The sequence below is a fragment of the Salvelinus sp. IW2-2015 genome, unplaced genomic scaffold (genome assembly GCF_002910315.2).
Source record: "Salvelinus sp. IW2-2015 unplaced genomic scaffold, ASM291031v2 Un_scaffold611, whole genome shotgun sequence".
NCBI lineage: Eukaryota > Metazoa > Chordata > Actinopteri > Salmoniformes > Salmonidae > Salvelinus > Salvelinus sp. IW2-2015.
In genome coordinates, this window is record NW_019942584.1 from 178,597 (window position 1) to 202,562 (window position 23,966).

Here is a 23,966-nt window from a genome sequence, read left to right on the forward strand (position 1 = left end):
TGCACGTGTTGTGTCACGGCACTATGCCACTGGCTGTTATACAGTATATAGCCTTCTTCCCGGCAGTGTTAGATAAGCATGCGGCAAGGCCACCCTGCCATCCCTCTCCTCTGTGTGTTTGGGTGTGCATGTGTGCATACGTGCATGCGTGTGTGTGACAGCGAGAGACACCGTCAGCTCTTCCTCAAGCATGAATGCATGAAAACAACAGCTTTGACAAGAGAGATCATGGGTGTGTGGCGAGGAAATAAAACATGAAGAACAAAACAAACAGGAGGAAAATGGCCCCCGCCAGGCGACGGGCTTAATATATGTTAACCAAGCCATGTGTGCTGAGGCTTTCAAAGTGACGCGATCTTCTGCTCGCCTGACCTTCAAATGACATCAGGCATCTTGCTGACGGAAGACGAGGCGCTGTGCATAACCTGGCGTGATTTATTCAATCTTGACGAGTAGTTTGAATTTGGAGGGCACAAATCACTCTGATGCACACACGCATGCACACACATATACACCCACACACCAAATGGGGGAGGGCAGGGAAGAGGGGAGGGTTTTCCCAAGTGAATATGGACGATTCTCTCTACATATGGGTGAGAAAAGGTCTAGCAGGTCTGCCATCGTATAGGCTATGAAGAAATTTGCAAGGGGAGCACTGCTCAAAATGCTGTGGCTCTCCTCCTGGACAGCTACTCAAAGCCACTTACTTCAATATCAAAAATGCATTTGAATAACTTTTCACTTTGAATGACAGTGCCCGAGTTTACATTAAGGCCCAAACTGTTGTCGGCTGACGCTAAGTAGACAACACCACTGTAATGGCTCGTAAAACCGCAAACCGCACAGAGAGGTGTTCATTAACGCAGCCTGTTTGCACCTCCTTTCTCCACTACCTTGCCAGACTAATTCCGACTGCATCATTAACTGAAGTGATTGTTTCTTGATTATTCATTACTTTCCGGACGGCGTGGCCCCTATCCTTCGGAGGCAGGAAAGGTAAATTAATGTTGCGAGGGAACACATGGTCCGTCTCATAATAAGCTGGCTATCTGGGCTGATGTGTTAATGAAGGAATTCACAGTGAAAGAATTCATCGCTCTCCCTTGGGCGGCATACATCCAAGCGCATTACCCGTAATGATTTCTCATTGATGGTCATTCTCCCTCATCCATCTCCCTGGCCCCGGGGACAGTAATAACTCATCGACTGGCCTGTCTTTAAGTGACACATACACTGAGTGTACAAAACATTAGAAACACCAAGGAGTTACTATAAGAGAACGAGAGAGGGATGGTAAAAGTGTGTGTGTGTGTGTGTGTGTGCGAGAATCATGTCTACTGACTGAACTGATTCCACTGGATTAACCTTCTCCACGGCTCCTTTTCTATAACCTTACCTAAGCCTCTCTCAATACGGGACCCCCATGGAGGATAATGTGAAGAGTCAATGTAGAAAACTCAGGTTGATGTTATTTGAGTGGACATGGATCCCTCTCCCACAGTTTCAGCTGCCCTTTTTCATTTCCACAGTATTAGCTGCTACTCACAGCACTGCCACTCAATGATCCCCGGATTCAAATGACCCTGCCAAGGTCCACAAGTCACGTATGCGCGCACACACACATGCACACACGCTCACTCACGCCAACAGGCGCGCACACACGAAAATAAGGCTGTTGAGTTAATTTGCAAAATGGTGGGGATTTGAGGTACTTAACTTGTACACCTACACCCAAAGATACAATGTGTTGGCTGTGTATCAAACTATGATGTTGGACAAGATGATGCTGCTCATTGCGTTTCTATCAATGGGTTGTAAGTTATGTTCCATTGTCCTCTGAGGAGCTCGTCTGTAATCCTCTAAAACAACATGGCACTTAGGAAACAAACAACCCGAGACAAACAAAGCAAAACAAACATCAAGATAAATATTATGCCTTGAATCCCCGAAAAGCGACACCAGAATCCTGTTTTAGAAGTAATTTGCAGAGTGCCCCCCCCCCCTTTTTTATGAGCCATATCTTGAGATGATTTGAGGAAACAAATTAGGCACACAAATGGAGGTGTCAGGTCATTTGTCACGGTGTGCGTCAAAGGGCTAGCGCTCCGGCTGCAGATGTATGGGGATGTCCGAGGAAGAGAGGAGCATGCTGGGTAAAGCGGGGGGAGATGTGATACCTGATGGGAATACACCGGCTCATGGGAGGGGGACTGATTTCAGTGTTACAAGCCTACTGTGTTACATAGATACATGTTCTGCGTGATCCTTCTTAAGATTATGAATGAGTAGGTGAATGAAAATGATCATTGGTAGAATGTGTTGGCTGTGTATCAAAGTGGATGGTTGATTCATGTTCTGCATGGTTGCTCGTACTATTAAAACCGAGGTGAATGAAAATGACTTATCATTCTTAGAAGGAAAATTCCTTATAATCTTTTGAATTGTACAATATATTGGTTGTTGATTCCCTGCCACCTCACATTGGCATTTGGATTCACAATGTCAACAAAAATACATTCTAACTGACAAATAAATGAGTCATCAGCGATGGTTACATATTGGCAATGAACGTGAGTACTGTACATGGCTAGGAAAATACATGACACTAAACCTAATCTGTATCTTTCTCCTGAAAACGAGATGTAATCTCTACTACTCAGACGAATCAGACAATACAAAGAGTAACTTCCCAGGTTAACCATCAGCGACCGCCGCAAGGCTTAACGAGATGATTGAGGAGTTATTGCACGTACAAATCACAGAGCAACCATTCCTTTATAGCTCTCATGGATGGCGTACATCCCATTTACATATAGTGAAGACATCAAAACTATGAAAAGCAGCCAACAAGTGCTCAGCATATGTGGGAACTCCTTCAAGACAGTTGGAAAAGCATTACAGGTGAAGCTGGTTGAGAGAATGCCAACTGCTTTGAAGAATCTCAAACAACAAATATATTTTGATTTGTTTAACACTTATGGTTACTATATGATTCCATATGTGTTTTTTCATAGTTTTTACGTCTTCACTACTATTCTACAATGTAAAAAATAGTCAAAATAAAGAAAAACCCTTGAATGAGTAGCTGTGTCCAAACTTTTGACTGGTACTGTTTAACAGATTGCTCAGACACACATTGCTCATTGTGCTATTTTCAGTACAATATTACTTTTTAATTAGGAGTAAATGTTAACTATGTTTCAAAGCATTATGACAATTGTAGTCTGATTGTTACTGAGTCAAAAAAAACATCTTAAGTGTGGATTATGGTTAAAGTTCAAGTTCAAATGTGGATGACTGCATTCCAGGATGTTACTTTTTAAATACCTTGGTTAATCTTAATGAATTAAAAACTACTCACAGCTTCAGTAATTTAAACTCACAAATGTGTTGCATCCAAATGAGACCCACTGTATCTTTTAAGACCTCTGGATTAGCTACCACACATATCAATTTGAATACGTTCCAACTTCCCAGACAGCTCAGTGTAGGTGCAGGTGACAGTCAGGGATGTGATAGTGAGAGAGACGGAGACAGAGAAAGAGACAGACAGATAGAGATAGAGTTGGAGAGAGACAGACAGAGCTAGAGAGAGATGATATATAGAAAGATATAACACAGAGGATGTGAGGAGTGACTATCTCTCATCCTCTAGAGCGGCTGATCACAAAATTGTCCTATCGCCACATCTAAGCTAGTGACAAATGACAAATGTCTACTCCCCCAGCCAACGCACAAATTGGGCTGCTGCACTATCTGGGACATGGGATTTAATTTCTTACAGTGCCCCACAGCCATTCTGCCTGCCATCACAGGCACCAGCACTGACACCTACGTTACACATCAGGGTTGTGTTCATTAGGAACCAACTGGAAGAAAACGGACTGAAATAGGGAGAGACTACCCTGGACGTGTTCAACTAAATGATTATAATTTTTTAAAACATTTAACCTGTATTTAACTAGGCAAGTCAGTTAAGGACAAGTTCTTATTTACAAGGACGGCCTACACCGGCCAAACCCGGATGATGCTGGGCCAATTGTGTGCCGCCCTATGGGACTCCCAATCACGGCCGGTTGTGATACAGCCTGGAATCGAACCAGGGTGTCTGTAGTGACGCCTCTATCACTGAGATGCAGTGCCTTAGACTGCAGTGCCACTAAGAAGCACCATTTTCCAATAAGACACGCTCATTTTCATTTTCCGTTGCAAAATGTTTAAACATTTTCTGTTTTGGGCGAGCCACCATATATTTTAGTACTTAAGCACTGTGGTAATGTCAAAACATAGTGCTCAAGAGAGTGGGGAATTCTTTTTCATGCAGCATGGTAGGCATTGCTAAGGGGGCATCTCCCCCCTCAACCATTCACCCCACCCCCAACATGAAAGGAATGGGTAATTACTCACGCTACCTGTCAAAGATAGACCCTCCAATACACTCCTCTATGTGGGAGCAGAATAAAGTGATCTGACTCCCTTCCCTGATTACTTGGAAGTTTAGCGAACCGTATTCTTTACATGTTGAAAATAGGCATAATCAAAAGCTGCCATTTGTTGAGAAGGATCAGCCGAGCAGTGTGTGTGTAATTTCAAGGGAATATTGCTACGTTGGGGACGATGCATGGACAGGTGATGATTAACTGAATGTTGAAAGAGCATTACATAAATAACGAGTGGTCTCTTCTTCCTGTGGGGATGGTGCTGTATGATGCTTCGTTGAGAGATCGCTCTCTCTCTTTAGGAAAATGAGGGTGTGGATCATCATTCTCCACAATGATTCCCCCCCTCTCTTGCCACCCAGCACCCAGTGGCACATAAATACATGGGAATCCGAGCAACTGGGTGAGAGGAAGAGGAAAACATGGGCTCCAGCATCCCATTAATGAATCATCAATCAGGCCGATATGAATCATCTCTACAGGACCATTAGTGCAAAGTGTTACCAACATCATCAATTTCCATTAGCGAGTATCAGCAGCAGGCCCCATCTCCTTACCAGCGAGGTGAAGATGTAGGTGTAGTAGACGGACAGCATGCCCAGCTCCGATGCCTGGAAGAAAGACAGAGAGAGATGGGGGGAGAGAGAGAAAGGGATAAATATATATATTGAGGAGCTGATATACACCTAGTGTACAAAACATTAGGTACATAGGAATCTGGAGCTCTGTCAGAGCGACCATTGGATTCTTGGTCACCTCCCTGACCGAGGCCCTTCTCCCCCGATTGCTCAGTTTGGCTGGGCGGCCAGCTCTAGGAAGAGTCTTGGTGGTTCCAAACGTTTTCCATTTAAGAATGATGGAGGCCACTGTGTTCTTGGGGACCTTCAATGCTGCAGATATTTTTTAATACCATCCCCCAGATCTGTGCCTCGACACAATCCTGTCTCGGAGCTCTATGGACAATTCCTTCGACCTCATGGCTTGGTTTTTGCTCTGACATGCACTGGGAAGACTAACGGAGCAAAGTACAGAGAGATCGTTGATGAAAACCTGCTCCAGAGCGCTCAGGACCTCAGACTGGGGTGAAGGTTCACCTTCCAACAGGAAAACAACCCTAAGCACACAGMCAAGACAACAAAAGAGTGGCTTCAGGACAAGTCTCTGAATGTCCTTGAGACTCGAGGCTGTAATCGCTGCCAAAGGAGCGTCAACAAAGTACTGAGTAAAGAGTCTGACTACTGAATTATGTAAATGTGATATTTCAGTTTTTTATATTTAATAAATATGCAAACATTTATAAAAACCTGTTTTTGCTTTTTCAATATGGGGTATTGTATGTAGATTGATGAGGGMAAAAACTATTTAATCCATTTTAGAATAAGGCTGTAACATAACAAAATGGGGGAAAGCCAAGGGGTCTGAATACTTTCTGAATGCACTGTATATAGAGTGGTGTGTGCCTTTCCAAATCATGTCCAATCAATTGAATCAAGGTGTAGAAACATCTCAAGGATGATCAATGGAAACAGGATGCACATGAGCTCAATTTCGAGTCTCATAGCAAAGGGTCTGAATTCTTATGTAAATAAGGTCATTTCTGTTTTTTATTTTAATTCATTTGCAAAAATGTCTAAAAGCCTGTTTTCGCTTTGTCATTATGGGGTATTGTGTGTAGATTGATGAGGGGAAAAAAATATTTTATCCATTTTAGAATAAGGCTGTAACGTAACAAAATGTGGAAAAAGTCAAGGGGTCTGAATACTTCCCAAACGCACTGAATGGAGAGAGAAAGAAGGGGTTGGGGAGAGAGAGAAAAGTGAGAGAGGTCAGACATTCTCTGCAGTCTCCTGCTCGATTACACAGCGGGAGATCAAATCCACCCACATCTTGATGAGACATGACATATTCTTATCTAATGACGGGCTCTCTTTGGTAATACGATATAATTAGTAATACGATATAATTAGTATGCTGCTCAATACTTTAGGATTTGATTTAATCAAAGCCTCAGCAGCAAGCACTGGTTGTGAAGGTGAACTTTCTACAGTTTCTTTTAGCATATTTCTTTTGGTATACTGTTCCACCCTATTTGTTTAACGTTTCCACCAATGTGAACTGTGGAATAAAGGTACAATGCAAAACTTAAATTAAAATGTAAAAAAAATCCAATCAGCCTATTCTGACTTACATCTGAGATACCCAGTACCAGTCAAAAGTTTGGACACACCTACACATTCAAGGGTTTTTCTTTATTTTCACTATTTTCTACATTGTAGAATAACAGTGAAGACATCAAAACTGAAATAACACATATGGAATCATGTAGCAACAAAAAAGTGTTAAACAAATCTAAATATATTTTAGATTGTAGATTCTTCAAAGTAGCCACCTTGATGACAGCTTTGCACACTCTTGGCATTCTTGGCATTCTCTCAACCAGCTTCACCTGGAATGCTTTTCCAACAACCTTGAAGGAGTTCCCACATATGCTGAGCACTTGTTGGCTGCTTTTCTTTCACTCTGCGGTCCAACTCATCCCAAACTATCTCAATTGGGTCGAGGTCGGGTGATTGTGGAGGCCAGGTCATCTGATGCAGCACTCCATTACACTCCTCCTTGGTCAAATAGCCCTTATACTGCCTGGAGGTGTGTTGGGTCATTGTCCTGTTGAAAATCAAATGATAGTCTTCAAAAATCTCAAATCTGGACTCATCAGACCAAAGGACAGATTTCCACCGGTCTAATGTCCATTGCTCGTGTTTCTTGGCCCAAGGAAGTCTCTTCTTATTATTATACAAGGTCTGTTTATAATCAGTTAAAGATTATGCGCAAATACCAGCTAGTGAAGTTAGCAAGAACAAGGTGAGAGGGGCGTAATTTCCCCAGAATGAGATACAGCCTTGGTCTCCAAGGAAACAGAGGCTAGATAGACATGTTTTCAATAACAGTGACAGTCACAGCATTGTAAAATAATTATCTCTGAATAGTATGTCTGTGTGTGTGTGTGTGTGTGTGTGTGTGTGTTTGTTTTAAATTGTTCTCTGATTAAAAAAAAACAAATCCTTCTTTCTTACAAGAAAACAATGATATTCTATCTACAGGTCATGGGGTTATTATAGGTCAAGTAGTCAAGCGACTGGATTACGTTTTTTGTGTCTTGATTTGTGATAATATACAGTGTCGTGAAAAAGTATTTGCATCTAAAAAGGTGGCACGACCAGTTATTGAGTGTAAGGGGGCAATTACTTTTTCACACAGGTACATTGGGTGTTGAATAACTTTGTTTATTAAAGAAATTAAATAAGTATGTAGTTGTTGTGCTATTTGTTAACTCGTGTTCCCTTTATGAAATATCAGGTTTTGGTTGAAGATCTGATAACATTTGGTATCAACAATATGCAAAAGTAGAGAAAATTAGAAAGGGGCAAATTATTTTTTCACGGCAATGTAATCACTTCCATGACACTGAGTCATTATCTTTTGATTCCATGGTTATTATTACTTGAATAGCTGCTAATAAGAGGAAACCGATCACATGATACGTTACTTGCTAGTTTGTTAACATTTGTTCAACCGTTTTATAGTATCATATTGTCAAGGTCAATGTAAGTCAAATGACATAATTTATGACACTGCACTGTAAAATACACTTTGTTCTTGAAATGAGAATGAAGATAGGAAAACAGATGGCAGGGTTTACCAGCTTTTGCAACAGCTTTCTAAGTTTACCAGCTTTTTAATCACAGTTAAAATGTCTTTAAACTTGTAGTACAGGTCAGTGACTTCACCAAGTTTACAAATACAAATGAATACAAATGAAAAGAAAGTGCGTTTCCTTTGGCTGGCACTGAGCCAAACTTCCTCAGCTTTCTGTTGTCCTTTATAGCCCCTTTAACTGTTTCTCAGGGTTTAAAAAAAAAAAAATTGCACACCCATGCCGAGCACAATATCTGAGCAAATCCGACCGCAGCTTTGTATAGTAGGACAACATGGGGGGTGACATATCGAGATTACACTCGGTGATGCTGAAGCCTCATCTCAAGATTACGTTCGCTGATGCTGAAGCTGAAGCCTCTGACCACAAACTCCCTGCTGCAGAACACACAGAAAATACACCAGTGTATTTAACGATTGGAGTGTTAAATGTAACACTTTCACAGAGCATATATGAGTGCCACTGATCCAGTGTTAAATTAACACTTTTGAGAGTATTGAAAGAAATCCCACTGTCTTCAGTGTAAGAAGTAGACCTCTGGCTGACTAGCATCCTAACGAAAGATGTCAACATCCATAAACAAAGAGGATAGAATGTCCTGCGTAATTTGGGTCCCGTCATCAGCGTAGACTCTTTTATACAAAGTCCTTACAGTTTACCATGTAATTAAATCTTCAGTGTAGCATAAAATGTTGGCAAACATAATTAATTTTCTCAGCCAACATCCTCTCCTCATGAGYGGGCTGCGTGCCATAAACCACAGAAAAGGAGGAGTAGAAGACTGTGGAATGATAATAGAGTTATGGAGCGACCGTAGGACAGAGGCGTAGATATAGAAAGAAATCCCAGCTCCTGTGTGTTGTTACTCTCTGCCCCATGAGTTGCCATGGCGACAGGATGCCTGGCAACGGCCATCAGTATCTCTGATTGAGTGAAAGATTAAGTCTGAAGAGGAAAAGGGCAGAGAAATAAAACAGTAAGAACTGACTGGATGAATACAGAAATGTGAAAAATAAAAACTAATCAGGGAGGGAGGGAGTGTGTGGGGGAGAGAGTAATTCTTGAGAGGGATAGGCATTTTTTGGGGAGAAAAAAAGATGCAGAGAAATATTCATTGGGGCAGGGATTTTTGCTTTGCCTGACGACTCATCCTGAATTTAATTTAGCTGCTCTATCGATCACGCCATACATCAGTCTGAACCTGTTGTCCCAGAAGTCGATTGAGCTGATATCAAAACGATGTGATTCGTGTAGGCCGGTCTGGCCTAACCCATCCGTTTCTGGGACTAATCAAAATGGTTTGAATGTGTTTGCATTTGAGAAGTCGCCGGGGAGGGAACAAATCCAGACTTATCATGGTGAAAAAACGATAGTGGGCGTGGCATTTGTCCAGAGTGATGCGGATGGGAAGACAGGCACATTTTTGCTTGTCTTCTCAGAGGATATTGTGAGGGATTGGCTTTCCCAGTGCCAGTCCTGCTATGGCACTAGGGTTGAATGGCAGAAATCTGGTTACCGAGATCTACCACCCAAAACCACTCCCTTTTCCCGGGCTAAATAACTGCGAGAAACCGAAAAATTATAAGACACATTTCAGTTGAATGTATTCAGTTGTACAACTGACTAGGTATCCCTATTTCCCTTTCCCTTTATAATAAATGATTTATATCAACAGCATGACGTGAAATGGAACTGTTAAATTATATATGTGAAACATCTAGGAGCTACAACGGCTCAGCCGCGAAGTAGGAGGACACACGAGCTCACAGAACGGGACCGACGAGTGATGAAGCTCGTTAAAATTGTCTGTCCTCGGTCGCAACACTCACAACTGAGTTGCAAAGTGCCTCTGGAAGCAACGTCAGCACAAGAACTGTTCGTCGGGAGCTTCACGGAATGGGTTTCCATGGCCGAGCAGCCGCACACAAGCCTAAGATCACCATGCACAATGCCAAGCGTTGGCTGGAGTGGTGCAAAACTCGCCATTGGACTCTCTGGAGAGATGAATCACGCTTCACCATCTGGCAGTCCGACGGACTAATCTGGGTTTTGTGGACGGCAGGAGAACACTACCTGCCCGAATGCATAGTTCCAACTGTAAAGTTTGGTGGAGGAGGAATAATGGTCTGGGGCTGTTTTTTCATTGCTTCGGGCTAGGCCCCTAAATTCCAGTGAAGGGAAATTGTAACGCTACAGCATAAATTACATTCTTCACAATTCTGTGCTTCCAACTTTGTGGCAACAGTTTGGGGAAGGCCCATTCCTGTTTCAGCATGACAATGCCACTGTGCACAAAGCAACGTCCATACAGAAATGATTTGTCGAGATCGGTGTGGAAGATCTTGATTGGCCTGCACAGAGCCCTGACCTCAACCCCACCGAACGTCTTTGGGATGAATTGGAACACCGACTGCAAGCCAGTCCTAATCGCCCAACATCAGTGCCCGACCTCACTAATGCTCTTGTAGCTGAATGGAAGCAAGTCCCCGTAGCAATGTTCCAACATCTAGTGGAAAGCCTTCCTAGAAGAGTGGAGGCTGTTATAGCAGTAAAGGAGGGACCAACTCCATATTAATGCACATGATTTTGGAATGAGATGTTCGGCGAGCAACTACCAAACAAAGGGATACATTTTTTTTTTRAAGAATGATGAAGATAAGGACAACGGAACTTATTTAATTTAACTGTTGAGGAATGAATGAGGCAACAATAGAAAAAGAAAGAGGAGGTAGGCTAATAACATTAGGTAAAATATTATGAAAGGCATACAGTGCATTCGGAAAGTATTCAGACCCCTTGACTTTTTCCACATTTAGTTTTTCTCATCAATCTACACACAATTCCCCATAATGACAAATCAAAAACAGGTTTGTGTATTAAAAATAAAAAACTGAAATATCAAATTTATAAGTATACCCTTTAGTCAGTACTTTGTTGAAGCACCTGTGGCAGCAATTACCACCTTGAGTCTCCTTGGGTATGACGCTAAAAGCTTGGCACACCTGTATTTGGGGAGTTTCTCCCATTCTTCTCTACAGATCCTCTCAAGCGCTGTCAGGTTGAATGGGGAGTGTCGCTGCACAGCTATTTTCAGGTCTTTTCTCAGATGTTCAATCAGGTTCAAGTCCGTGGACTGGCTGGGCCACTCAAGGAAATTCAGAGACTTGTCCCAAAGCCACTACCTGCGTTGTCTTGGCTGTGTGCTTCCTGTCTAAGGTCCTGAGCGCTCTGGAGCAGGATTTCATCAAGCATCTCTCTCCTGTTTTTGCTTTGTCATTATGGGGTATTGTGTGTAGATTGATGAGGGAAAAAACGATTTCATCCATTTTAGAATAAGGCTGTAACGTAACAAAATGTGGAAAAAGTCAAGGGGTCTGAAATATTTCCATATATAGACAGTTGTGTGCCTTTCCAAATCATGTCCAATCAAYTGAATTTACCACAGGTGGATTCCAATGAAGTTGTAGAAACATCTCAAGGATGATCAATGGAAACAGGATGCACCTGAACTCAATTTCGAGTCTCATAGCAAAGGGTCTGAAGACTTATGTAAATAAGGTATTTCTGTTTTTTATTTGTAATAAATTAGCAGTATTTTCTAAAAACCTGTATTCGCAATGTCATTATGGGGTATTGTGTTTAGATTGGGACAAAAAATATTTAATCCATTGTAGAATAAGGCTGTAATGTAACAATATAATATAATAGGCACTATTATATTTCAAAATTAAAAATCAAATTTGCCAGCCTATGTTTGTAGACGTAGGCTGGCGTGTGCTGCACCAGCATATCCTGCATCAGAATTGCAGCTTTATCATGTTTTGAACGAGGTGCGTAATACCAGTTCATATAATAAAGTATAATACAATACGGTACAGTAATACAGTTCACACTCAAAATGATTAGCCTACTGGAGCTTGTTTCATTTATTTACTCAAGACAGCATATATAGTTGAAGTCGGGTTTACATACACCRTAGCCAAATACATTGACACTCAGTTTTTCACAATTCCTGACATTTAATCCTAGTAAAAATTCCCTGTCTTATTTAGGATCACCACTACATTTTAAGAATGTGAACTGTCAAAATAATAGTGGAGAAAATGATTTATTTCAGCTTTTATTTCTTTCATCACATTCCCAGTGGGTCCTTAACCCAGTTTGCCACAACTTTGGAAGTATGCTTGGGGTCATTGTCCATTTGGAAGACCCATTTACGACCAAGCTTTAAGTTCCTGACTGATGTTGCTTCAATATTGCCACATAATTTTCATGCCTCACGATGCCATCTATTTTGTGAAATGCACTCGTCCCTCCTGCAGCAAAGCAGCCCCACAACATGATACTGTCACCCCCGTGCTTCACAGTTTGAATGGTGTTCTTCGGCTTGCAAGCCTCCCCCTTCTTCCTCCAAACATAACGATGGTCATTATGGCCAAACAGTTCTATTTTTGTTTCATCAGTCCAGAGGACATTTCTCCAAAAAGTATGATCTTTGTCTCCACGTGCAGTTGCAAACCGTAGTCTGGTTTGCTGTTGTTCTGGGATTGATTTGCACTTTTCACACCAAAGTGTCTCTAGGAGACAGAACACGTCTCCTTCCTGAGCAGTATGATGGCTACGTGGTCCCATGGTGTTTATACTTGCGTACTATTGTTTGTACAGATAAACGTGGTACCTTCAGGCGTTTGGAAATTGCTCCCAAGGATGAACCAGACTTGGCTGATTTCTTTAGATTTTCCCATGATGTCAAGCAAAGAGGCACTGAGTTTGAAGGTAGGCCTTGAAATACATCCACAGATACACCTACAATTGACTCAAATTATGTCAATTAGCTTATCAGAAGCTTCTAAAGCAATGACATCATTTTCATGAATTTTTAAAGGCACTGTCAACTTAGTGTATGTAAACTTCTGACCCACTGGAATTGTGATACCGTGAATTATATGTGAAATAATCTGTCTGTAAACAATTGTTGGAAAAATTACTTGTGTCATGCACAAAGTAGATGTCCTAACCGACTTGCCAAAACTATAGTTTGTCAACAAGAAATTTGTGGAGTGGTTGAAAAACRAGTTTTAATGACTTCAACCTAAGTGTATGTAAACTTCCGACTTCAACTGTAGCTAGTGACATCTATGGGCTTTTATGTTTTTCTGTCGTGCTTAAAAATGTAGTATCCTTTATGTCATATATGTATTGGATAACGACGCAATCATTTTGACTTTTTTTGGCTTGGGCCCATAAAATGTCTTTAATGTATGGCCCATCAGGCTCAGGTAGCATCAGGCTTGAATTTTCAATCAAAACTCAGACATAGGCTATCAAATCCAGACATAGGCTATTTCCTGTATATGCTTTATATGCTTTTGAATGACACTTCCGGTTTCGGGGCGAAATACCGAGTTACCCGGGAGAAAATTGATTTTTTTCTCTGGATGGAACATTTGTAAAATACAGGGAAAATATTCAACTCTATCATGCACCCTTAGCCAATGCTCAATTGCTAACTCTCTCTGTCTCGCTGTTTCTTTGTCCGTCTCTCTCTCTCCATTTCGCTTTAGTCATTGTCTCCTTCACTGCAGCCATGTATCCAATCTCAATGTTATAATTACGACACAGCCATATGCTGCAAGCTGCCCTTCACCTGTCTTTCTGTCACCTTTAGATCTAATCATAGCTCTTAAGAATGAATAGCAGGAGTCTTGTCCTATCATGTAAAGTTCATGTCGGTGTCGGGAAGAACTCTGCAAAGCTACAGAGTGTTCTATTCTGTTGCTTTAATTGCTAACTTCTCTGTTCACTTCAGGTATGGTTGTATTAGTGGAAACAGACACCATTGAAAGGTCATGTTGACAGTTTACTGTGAAGAATAGTCATATCTGATATGCATGTCCAATCAGATGTTATTATATTATGTATGCCAGACTAGCTGTTCACAACTGAGAGGATGTAGCTTAGTGGTAGAGCGCATGCTTTGCATGTATGAGGCCCCGGGTTCAATCCCTGGCATCTATATTGAGCTGCCAATCTCAGCTGGCACTTTTACGGGGCAACAGGTAGTCTACTGCTTAGAGCATTGGGCCAGTAACTGAAAGGTTGCTACTTCTAATCCCTGAGCTGACATGATGAAAAATCTATCAATGTGCCCTTGAGCAAGGCATTTAAACCTCATTGCTCCAGGGTTGCTGTTGATACTGGCAGACCCTGGCTGTGTCTCGGGGAGAGTGTGGATATGCAAAAAACACATAAAGCACCCACCAAATTATTGTTTTCTTTATAAACACAGTGATAGATGCCTTCAATAGAAAGCATAAATAGTCCAAAAAGCGTTCATCATTCCATGATTGAATAATAGGTTATTTTATCAACAAAGAAAGTCGCTGCTACCAACAGATGTCTGTAAATTGTCAAAAAGGGAAAATAAAAATAGTAATAAACCTAGGTCACTTCTATTCCCTTTTATAYTCAAGCAATATTGAGAGTAATGAGAGTTTCTGATGTTTTGGATTGTATTTGTTATAAAGCTCAACAATTTACACATATTAAGGATGCGGGGCTGATTCTTTTCGTAGTCGTTCTAATCGTACAGAAACTAATCAGATGAATGTACATCTACGTTATTAATGAACGATCACAGAATTAGAACGCGATTTGCATCTCACGCCTGTCACTTGAAGTAAAATGTATTGCCTGACTAGACCTTTTTCTTAGAAAGTTAATTGCATTGGTTTTAATTTCTCATCTCTACTGTACTCTAGTGGTTTAAGTGCGAAGCCCAAGGGCACTCAACAACCTCCTCTAGTTGCATTTGCACACCACTCTCGTCTCCAAATATGGAGTTACAGATATGCCATGGTTTATTCATGGTTGTATGCCTATGTACAGGAGAACAGATCGTTCTCTCGGTGTTGGATGCTTCAAGTTAACATTCATTCAGTCCAACACTCATTCACCAGTAAGTGATTCAGCATGTAGCTTGTTCAATTATTTCCAATATCAACCTTGATCCTGAACTTTATCTTGGCATTGACATATAGATCGTGAGAAAAAATTGCATCATCCGCTGCTGCTGAGATGTCTAAGAACATYGGGAAAGAGCTCACTGTGACAGACAGACTCACCCTTTCCAAAATTATGTGGGACATTGTTGCGTTAGCATCCACAATGATTGTGGCAGTCTTATCATCGCGGATCTCCTTGAGAAGGGGTGTGGGATCCTGGCTGTCATCCAGCATGCGAACCGATAGTGTCTCCTTGGAGATGAGGAACTGGCGTAGCAGTCTCTCCAGATTTAATAAGCCTGTGGGGACAGGGACGAAGACAGTGATATTATTATGAGCAGGTAGACAGTTAATCTCCTAAAGGTAATGAATTTCTGGGTATTAAAGTCACATTTCTGAGAACTAGAACTCAATTGAATGAGTTAAAAAATACAAAGACATTATTGTGTGTGAGAAACACCATATTCATAAAAATAACAATTAATCACTATTTTCAACCTGTCTCTGACGAGACATGACAATGTACTTTTTTCGCTCGCAAATGTATATCCAAGATGGCGTAGCAGTCAGATGTCTTTGTCTTGTCATGTCCCTTGTAAATATATTTTTACATATTTTTCTTCGCATATCTTTTAAAAATATTTTCCTAAACAGCAACTTCTAAATACTCTCCTGCAATCCGCCTCACCCAATGTGGCGTGGATCTGCTTTTTTTCCTAAAGTATTTCTATTTACTTTGGATCTGGAATCCCTCAACTGAAGCTAGCCAGTTAACTACCTACCAGCTATCAGTTAGCAAACCATTGCTAGCGGTCATCAGCTAACCTTTAGCTCGGAAAGCTCTCGCCAGTTCGAACAACGTGACTCAAACCAGAGCATAACGGACCTATTTCTCCCCATATCCCCGGATTCTTACCGCAAACTCTGAACATTTTCATCTGGATCTTCGCAACTAGCTAACCGCAATCCTGGGTAACCACTCCTGGCTAGCGTTTCCATCCCGGAGCAAGCACCAATTAGCCTGAAGCTAGCCCGGCCCGGGCTCCTGTGCTACCACCGAAGCCCACTCCTGGGCTACAATATCTGGACCCCTTCTACTGCCGGTACGGGGCACGGAACCCCGCCGATCCTCTACGACTGGAATACCGACATMATCTGCCCGAGGACTCCAACAGGCCCCTCAGGCGCGACGCCCATTCTGCTAACCTGCTAGGCCTGCTAGCTACCTAGAGCTACCTGGAACCCGACTAATTCCACGACTGGTCTATCGACGTCACAGCACGAAGAGGCAAAAACAGACTTACCCCCATCGCGATGTCCCCCAAAGGCTAACTTGCTAGCCCCGGTCTGCTAACTGCTAGCTTGCCTGCCCCGGTCTGCTAACTGCTAGCTTGCCTGCCCCGGTCTGCTAACTGCTAGCTTGCCTGCCCCGGTCTGCTAACTGCTAGCCCCTGCTAACTGCTTGCTTGCTAACCCGGTCTGCTAACTGCTAGCTTGTTTAGCCCCGGTCTGCTAACTGCTAGCTTGTTTAGCCCCGGCCTACTAACTGTTAGCTTGTTAGCATCGGCCTGCTAACTGTCTGAATCGCCGTGTCCCCAGTCAGCCCAACCACTCACTGGACCCATATGTTCACTTGGCTACGCATGCCTCTCTCTAATATCAATATGCCTCGTCCATTACTGTCCTGGTTAGTGATTACTGTCTTATTTCACTGTAGAGCCTCTAGCCCTGCTCAATATRCCTTAACCAACCATGTTGTTCCACCTCCTACATATGCGATGACATCACCTGGTTTAAACGTCTCTAGAGACTATATCTCTCTCATCATTACTCAAGTACCTCTATCGAGCCCATGACTAGAAGATGCATGTTGTTCATTCTAGCAGGAGAGGGCTTGGCACTCTCTTTTTTTCTCTCTCTCTTCTGACTAGTGATTTGAAAAGTAGTTCATTTTAAGTGGTGTGAGCCTATCGAGCCCAGAAACCTGCTCCTTTTACTCTCTGTTCCGAACGTGTTAGACGGCCAGTTCGTATAGCATTTAGCCGTACCCTTATCCTACTTCTCCTCTGTTCCTCTGGTAATGTAGAGGTTAATCCAGGTCCTGCAGTGCCTAGCCCCACTCCCACTCCCCAGGTGCTCTCGTTTGCTGACTTCTGTAACCGTAAAAGCCTTGGTTTCATGCATGTTAACATTAGAAGCCTACTCCCTAAGTTAGTTTTACTCACTGCTTTAGCACACTCTGCCAACCCGGATGTCTTAGCCATGTCTGAATCCTGGCTTAGGAAAACCACCAAAAACCCTGAGATCTCCATCGCTAACTATAACATTTTCCGCCAAGATAGAACTGCCAAAGGGGGCGGTGTTGCAATCTACTGCAAAGATAGCCTGCAGAGTTCTGAATTACTATCCAAGTCTTTACCCAAACAATTCGAGCTTCTACTTCTAAAAATTCACCTTTCCAGAAACAAGTCTCTCACTGTTGCCGCTTGCTCTAGACCTCCCTCTGCCCCCAGCTGTGCCCTCGATACCGTATGTGAATTGATTGCCCCCCATCTATCTTCTGAGCTTGTGCTACTAGGTGACCTAAACTGGGACATGCTTAACACCCCGGCCATCCTACAATCTAAGCTTGATCCCCTCAATCTCACACAAATGATCAATGAACCTACCAGGTACAACTACAAATCCGTAAACACTGGCACCATCATAGATGTCATCCTAACTAACTTTCTCTCCAACTAACTCGCCCTCCTGTTTTCAATCAAGATCTCAGCGATCACTGCCGCATTGCCTGCATCCGTAATGGGTCTGCGACCAAACGACCACCCCTCATCACTGTCAAACACTCCCTAAAACACTTCTGCGAGCAGGCCTTTCTAATCAACCTGGCCGGGGTATCCTGGAATGACATTGACCTCATCCCGTCAGTAGATGATGCCTGGCTATTCTTTAAAAGTGCCTTCCTCACCATCTTAAATAAGCATGACCCATTCAAAAAATGTAGAACTAGGAATAGATATAGTCCTTGGTTCACTCCAGACCTGCCTGCCCTTGACCAGCACAAAAACATCCTGTGGCGTTCTGCATTAGCATCGAATAGCCCCCGTGATATGCAACTTTTCAGGGAAGTTAGGAACAAATATACACAGGCAGTTAGGAAAGCTAAGGCTAGCTTTTTCAAACAGAAATTTGCATCCTGTAGTACTAACTCAAAAAAGTTCTGGGACACTGTAAAGTCCATGGAGAATAAGAGCACCTCCTTCCAGCTGCCCACTGCACTGAGGCTAGGAAACACTGTCACCACAGATAAATCCACGATAATTGAGAATTTCAATAAGCATTTCTCTACGGCTGGCCATGCTTTCCACCTGGCTACCCCTACCCCGGTCAACTGCCCGGCACCCTCCACAGCAACCCGCCAAAGCCCCCACCATTTCTCCTTCACCCAAATCCAGATAGCTGATGTTCTGAAAGAGCTGCAAAATCTGGACCCCTACAAATCAGCCAGGCTAGACAATCTGGACCCTCTCTTTCTAAAATTATCTGCAGAAATTGTTGCAACCCCTATTACTAGCCTGTTCAATCTCTCTTTCGTATTGTCTGAGATTCCCAAATATTGGAAAGCTGCCCGGTCATCCCCCTCTTCAAAGGGGGTGACACTCTAGACCCAAACTGCTACAGACCTATATCTATCCTACCCTGTCTTTCTAAGGTCTTCGAAAGCCAAGTTAACAAACAGATTACTGACCATTTAGAATCCCACCGTACCTTCTCCGCTATGCAATCTGATTTCAGAGCTGGTCATGGGTGCACCTCAGCCACGCTCAAGGTCTTAAACGATATCATAACCGCCATCGATAAGAGACATTACTGCGCASCTGTATTCATCGACCTGGCCAAGGCTTTCGACTCTGTCAATCACCACATTCTTATCGGCAGACTCGACAGCCTTGGTTTCTCAAATGATTACCTCGCCTGGTTTACCAACTACTTCTCTGATAGAGTTCAGTGTGTCAAATCGAAGGGCCTGTTGTCCGGACCTCTGGCAGTCTCTATGGGGGTGCCACAGGGTTCAATCCACAGGCCGACTCTCTTCTCTGTATACATCAATGATGTTGCTCTTGCTGCTGGTGATTCTCTGATACACCTCTACGCAGACGACACCATTCTGTATACTTCTGGCCCCTCTTTGGACACTGTGTTAACTAACCTCCAGACGAGCTTCAATGCCATACAACTCTCCTTCCATGGCCTTCAACTGCTCTTAAACGCAAGTAAAACTAAATGCATGCTATTCAATCGATCACTGCCCGCACCTGCTCGCCCGTCCAGCATCACTACTCTGGACGGCTCTGACTTAGAATACGTGGAAAACTACAGATACCTAGGTGTCTGGTTAGACTGTAAACTCTCCTTCCAGACTCACATTAAGCATCTCCAATCCAAAATTAAATCTAGAATCGGCTTCCTATATCGCAACAAAGCATCCTTCACTCATGCTGCCAAACATACCCTCGTAAAACTGACCATCCTACCGATCCTCGACTTCGGTGATGTCATCTATAAAATAGCCTCCCACACTCTACTCAAACATAAACTGGATGCAGTCTATCACAGTGCCATCCTTTTTCACCAAGCCCCATTACACTACCCACCATTGCGCCTGTGCGCTCTCTGTTGGGCCCTCGCTTCATACTCGTCGCCAAACCCACTGGCTACAGGTTATCTACAAGTCTCTGCTAGGTAAAGCCCGCCTATCTCAGCTCACTGTCACCATACAGCACCCACTCGTAGCACGCACTCCAGCAGGTATATCTCACTGGTCAACCCCAAAGCCAATTCCTCCTTTGGTCGTCTTTCTTCCAGTTCTCTGCTGCCAATGACTGGAACGAACTACAAAAATTCTGAAGCTTGAAACACTTATCTCCCACACTAGCTTTAAGCACCACTGTCAGAGCAGCTCACAGATTATGCACCTGTACATACATCTATTGTTTGTAATCTATAATTTAGCCCAAATAACTACCTCTTCCCCTACTGTATTTATTTATTTGCTCCTTTGCACCCATTATTTATATTGTACTTGCACATTCTTCCACTGCAAATCTACCATTCAGTTTTACTTGCTATATTGTATTTACCTCGCCACCATGGCCTTTTTGCCTTTACCTCCCTTATCTCACCTCATTGCTCACATTGTATATAGACTTATTTTTCTACTGTATTATTGACTGTATGTTTGTTTTCCATGTGTAACTCTTGTTTGTATGTGTCAAATTGCTATGCTTTCTTGCCAGGTCGCAGTTGCAAATGAGAACTTGTTTCAACTAGCCTACCTGTGTAACGGCGTTCCTCCTCCTCTTCATCCGAAGAGGAGAGGGATTGAACCAAACTGCAGCGTTGTATTTAGACATTATTATTTATTTAAGTGTAAACGAAAACACGAACTCACTTGAATACTTACAAAATAACAAACGAATGTAGACAAACCTGAACATACAACTTACATATAACACGAAAACGCACGAACAGAAAAATGACTACATAAAACTATGAACGAACGAAACAGTCCCGTATGGTGCAAACAACACAGACACGGAAGAACCACCCACGACAAAACAATGTACAACACCTACCTTAATATGATTCTCAATCAGAGGAGATGAAACCACCTGCCTCTAATTGAGAACCATATTAGGACCCATTAACCAACATAGAAACAAAAACATAGACTGCCCACCCAAACTCACGTCCTGACCAACTAACACATACAAAAACAACAGAAAACATCAGAACGTGACATAAACCCCCCCTAAGGTGAAACTCCGGCGCACCAGCACAAAGTCTAGGGAGGGTCAGGGGCATCGACCACCGTGGTGCTCAGGCTCGGGCGGTCCCCACCCCACCATAGTCAATCCCAGCTTACTTCTCCCCCTCAGAATAACACCCTCTTATTCACCCACCTAATATAAAGGCAACACAAAAATAAGAACAGCTCCGGGACAAGATAGCTCAGGACAGAGATAGGTCAGGATAGAGAGGTAGCTCAAAGATGAGGTAGCTCAGGATAGAGAGGTAGCTCAGGATAGAGGCAACTCGGACTGAAGGGCAGCTCAGACAGAGAGACAGCTCTGGACTGAGGGGCAGTTCTGGATACATGGCAGCTCTGACGCTCATGGACTAGCTGAGGCTCTGGACGCTCATGGCGGCTGACGGTCGGACGCTCATGCTGTCTGACGCTCTGACGCTCATGCTGGCTGACTGCTCTGGAGCTCGATGGCTGGCTACGGCTGACGCTCATGGCTCTGGCTGCTCAGCTGGCTGACGGCTCTAGACGCTCATGGCGGCTGACGCTCTGGACGCTATGGCGGCTGACGGCTCTGGCAGATCCTGTCTGGTTGGCGCCTGCAGATCTCTGGTTGCCTCTGCAATCCTGTCTGGTTGCGCTCTGGCAGATCCTGTCGGTGGCGGCTCTGGCAATCTGTCGGTTGCGCTCTGCAATCCGTCTGGTGCGTCGGCACTGTCAATGCTCTACGGCTCTGATGATACGCTCTACGTCGACGACGCTCTAATGGCTCGACAGACGGATGGCTCAGACGCACTGCAGACGGGAATGGCTCAGATGGCGCTGGGGAACGGCATGCTCAATGCCTGGGAACGGATGGCTCAGATGGCGCTGGAGACGATGGTCAATGGCCTCGAGAGATGGTCAGATCGCTGGGAGACGGATGCTCTGGCCGATAAGCGCACTGAGACCTGATGCGTGTTGCCGGACTGGAGACCGGGCTAAGGACACGCACCTTCATGCTAGTGCGGGAGCAGGGACAGGCACACTGGACTCTCAAAGCGTACTATTTGCCTGGTGCGTGGTACCGCACTGTAGACCGGGCTGAGGCACGCACATCAGACGAGTACGGGGAGAAGGAACAGTGTGTACAGGCTCTGAGACGCACAGGTGGCTTAGTGCGTGGTGCCGGAACTGGAGCACTGGCTGGAGACACGCACCATAGGAAAGAGTGCGTGAGGAGAACAGGGCTCTGAAACGCACTGGAACCTGGGCTGGTTAGCACTGTTACTGGGCTGGGGGGGAGGTAGCGCCGAAAATACCGGACCGGCAGCATACTGGCTCCCTAGCATTGAGCCTGGCCCAACACGACCGTGATCTCCCCGTCGCCCGCCCAGTGCGGGGAGGTGGAATAACCCGCACCGGGCTATGTAGGCGAACCGGGGACACCATGCGTAAGGCTGGTGCCATGTAAGCCGGCCCAAGGAGACGCACTGGTGGCCAGATATGTAGAGCCGGCTTCATGGCACTTGGCTCAATGCTCAATCTAGCCCTACCAGTGCGGGGAGGTGGAATAACCCGCACCGGGCTATGCACACGTACAGGAGACACCGTGCGCTCTACTGCGTAACACGGCGTCTGCCCGTACTCCCGCTCTCCACGGTTAGCCTGGGAAGTGGGCGCCGTTCTCCTACATGCCCTTGGCCCACTACCTCTTAGCCCCCCCCCAAGACATTTTTGGGGTTTCTTCACGGGCTTCGTACCTTCATAAATCCGGTCTCTCTCTCCCGTTGCCTCCGCTCTCCTAATCGCCTCCAGCTGTTCCCATGGAAGGCGATCTCTTCCAGCTCGGATCTCCTCCCATGTGTAGCAACCTTTTCCATTTAACACGTCCTCCCATGTCCACTGCTCGAACTCACGCTGCTTGGTTCTGGACGAAGAACACGAACTTCACTTGAATACTTACAAAATAACAAAACGAATGTAGACAAACCTGAACATACGAACTTACATATAACACGAAGAACGCACGAACAGGAAAAATGACTACATAAAACTATGAACGAACGAAACAGTCCCGTATGGTGCAAACAAACACAGACACGGAAGACAACCACCCACGACAAACAATGTGACAACACCTACCTTAATATGATTCTCAATCAGAGGAGATGAAAACCACCTGCCTCTAATTGAGAACCATATTAGGTACCCATTAACCAACATAGAAACAGAAAACATAGACTGCCCACCCAAACTCACGTCCTGACCAACTAACACATACAAAAACTAACAGAAAACAGGTCAGGAACGTGACAACCTGGTTAAATAAAGTTTAATAAAAATAATAAAATAACACGGTCATTAAAATCCTTCCCACCTAAAATAATTTATCTGATGACCTGTAATAACATCTAATTATAAAGTAATTAATTGCTCGGTGCTATTTTTAAACTCCACCTCCAGCATTTAGTTCCCAGGACCGCTTTAAAGAGATTGGATATTGGTTCATTATAAGTGAGGTAATGAATATGTTTCCAGTGGCACTTTATTGAAACTTGTAACACAATTACAATACAACGGATACCAAGCCTTAATCATAGCTGAAAAAACAATTGTTGATATAATTCCTTCGCTGTGGGTTTTTCCCCTTTTAGTTATGTTATACAGATGAAGTCGTAAGTTTACTTACACCTTAGCCAAATACATTTAAACTCAGATAACTGATACTGATAACAAGTTCAAACAGGTGCCATTAATACAGGTAACGAGTGGAGGACAGAGGAGCCTCTTAAAGAAGAAGTTACAGGTCTGAGAGACAGAAATCTTGCTTGTTTGTAGGTGACCAAATACTTATTTTCCACCATAATTTGCAAATAAATTCATWAAAAATCCTACAATGTGATTTTCTGGATYTTTTTCTCTCATTTTGTCTGTCATTTTGTCTCTCTCATCTTTTTAGGTGGGAGAACTTGCACAATTGGTGGCTGACTAAATACTTTTTTGCCCCACTGTATACTCAA

At 43.6% G+C, this 23,966-nt stretch overlaps 1 protein-coding gene across 1 annotated transcript in view; it reads right to left on the bottom strand.

Annotated features, from left to right (window-relative positions):
* Positions 1–23,966, bottom strand: part of grik4 (glutamate receptor, ionotropic, kainate 4) — a 219,238-nt gene that overhangs the window by 83,723 nt on the left and 111,549 nt on the right. The window contains 2 exon segments of the mRNA XM_070438230.1: positions 4,997–5,050; positions 15,279–15,457. Of these exon segments, the coding sequence (XP_070294331.1) occupies positions 4,997–5,050; positions 15,279–15,457 (233 nt within the window).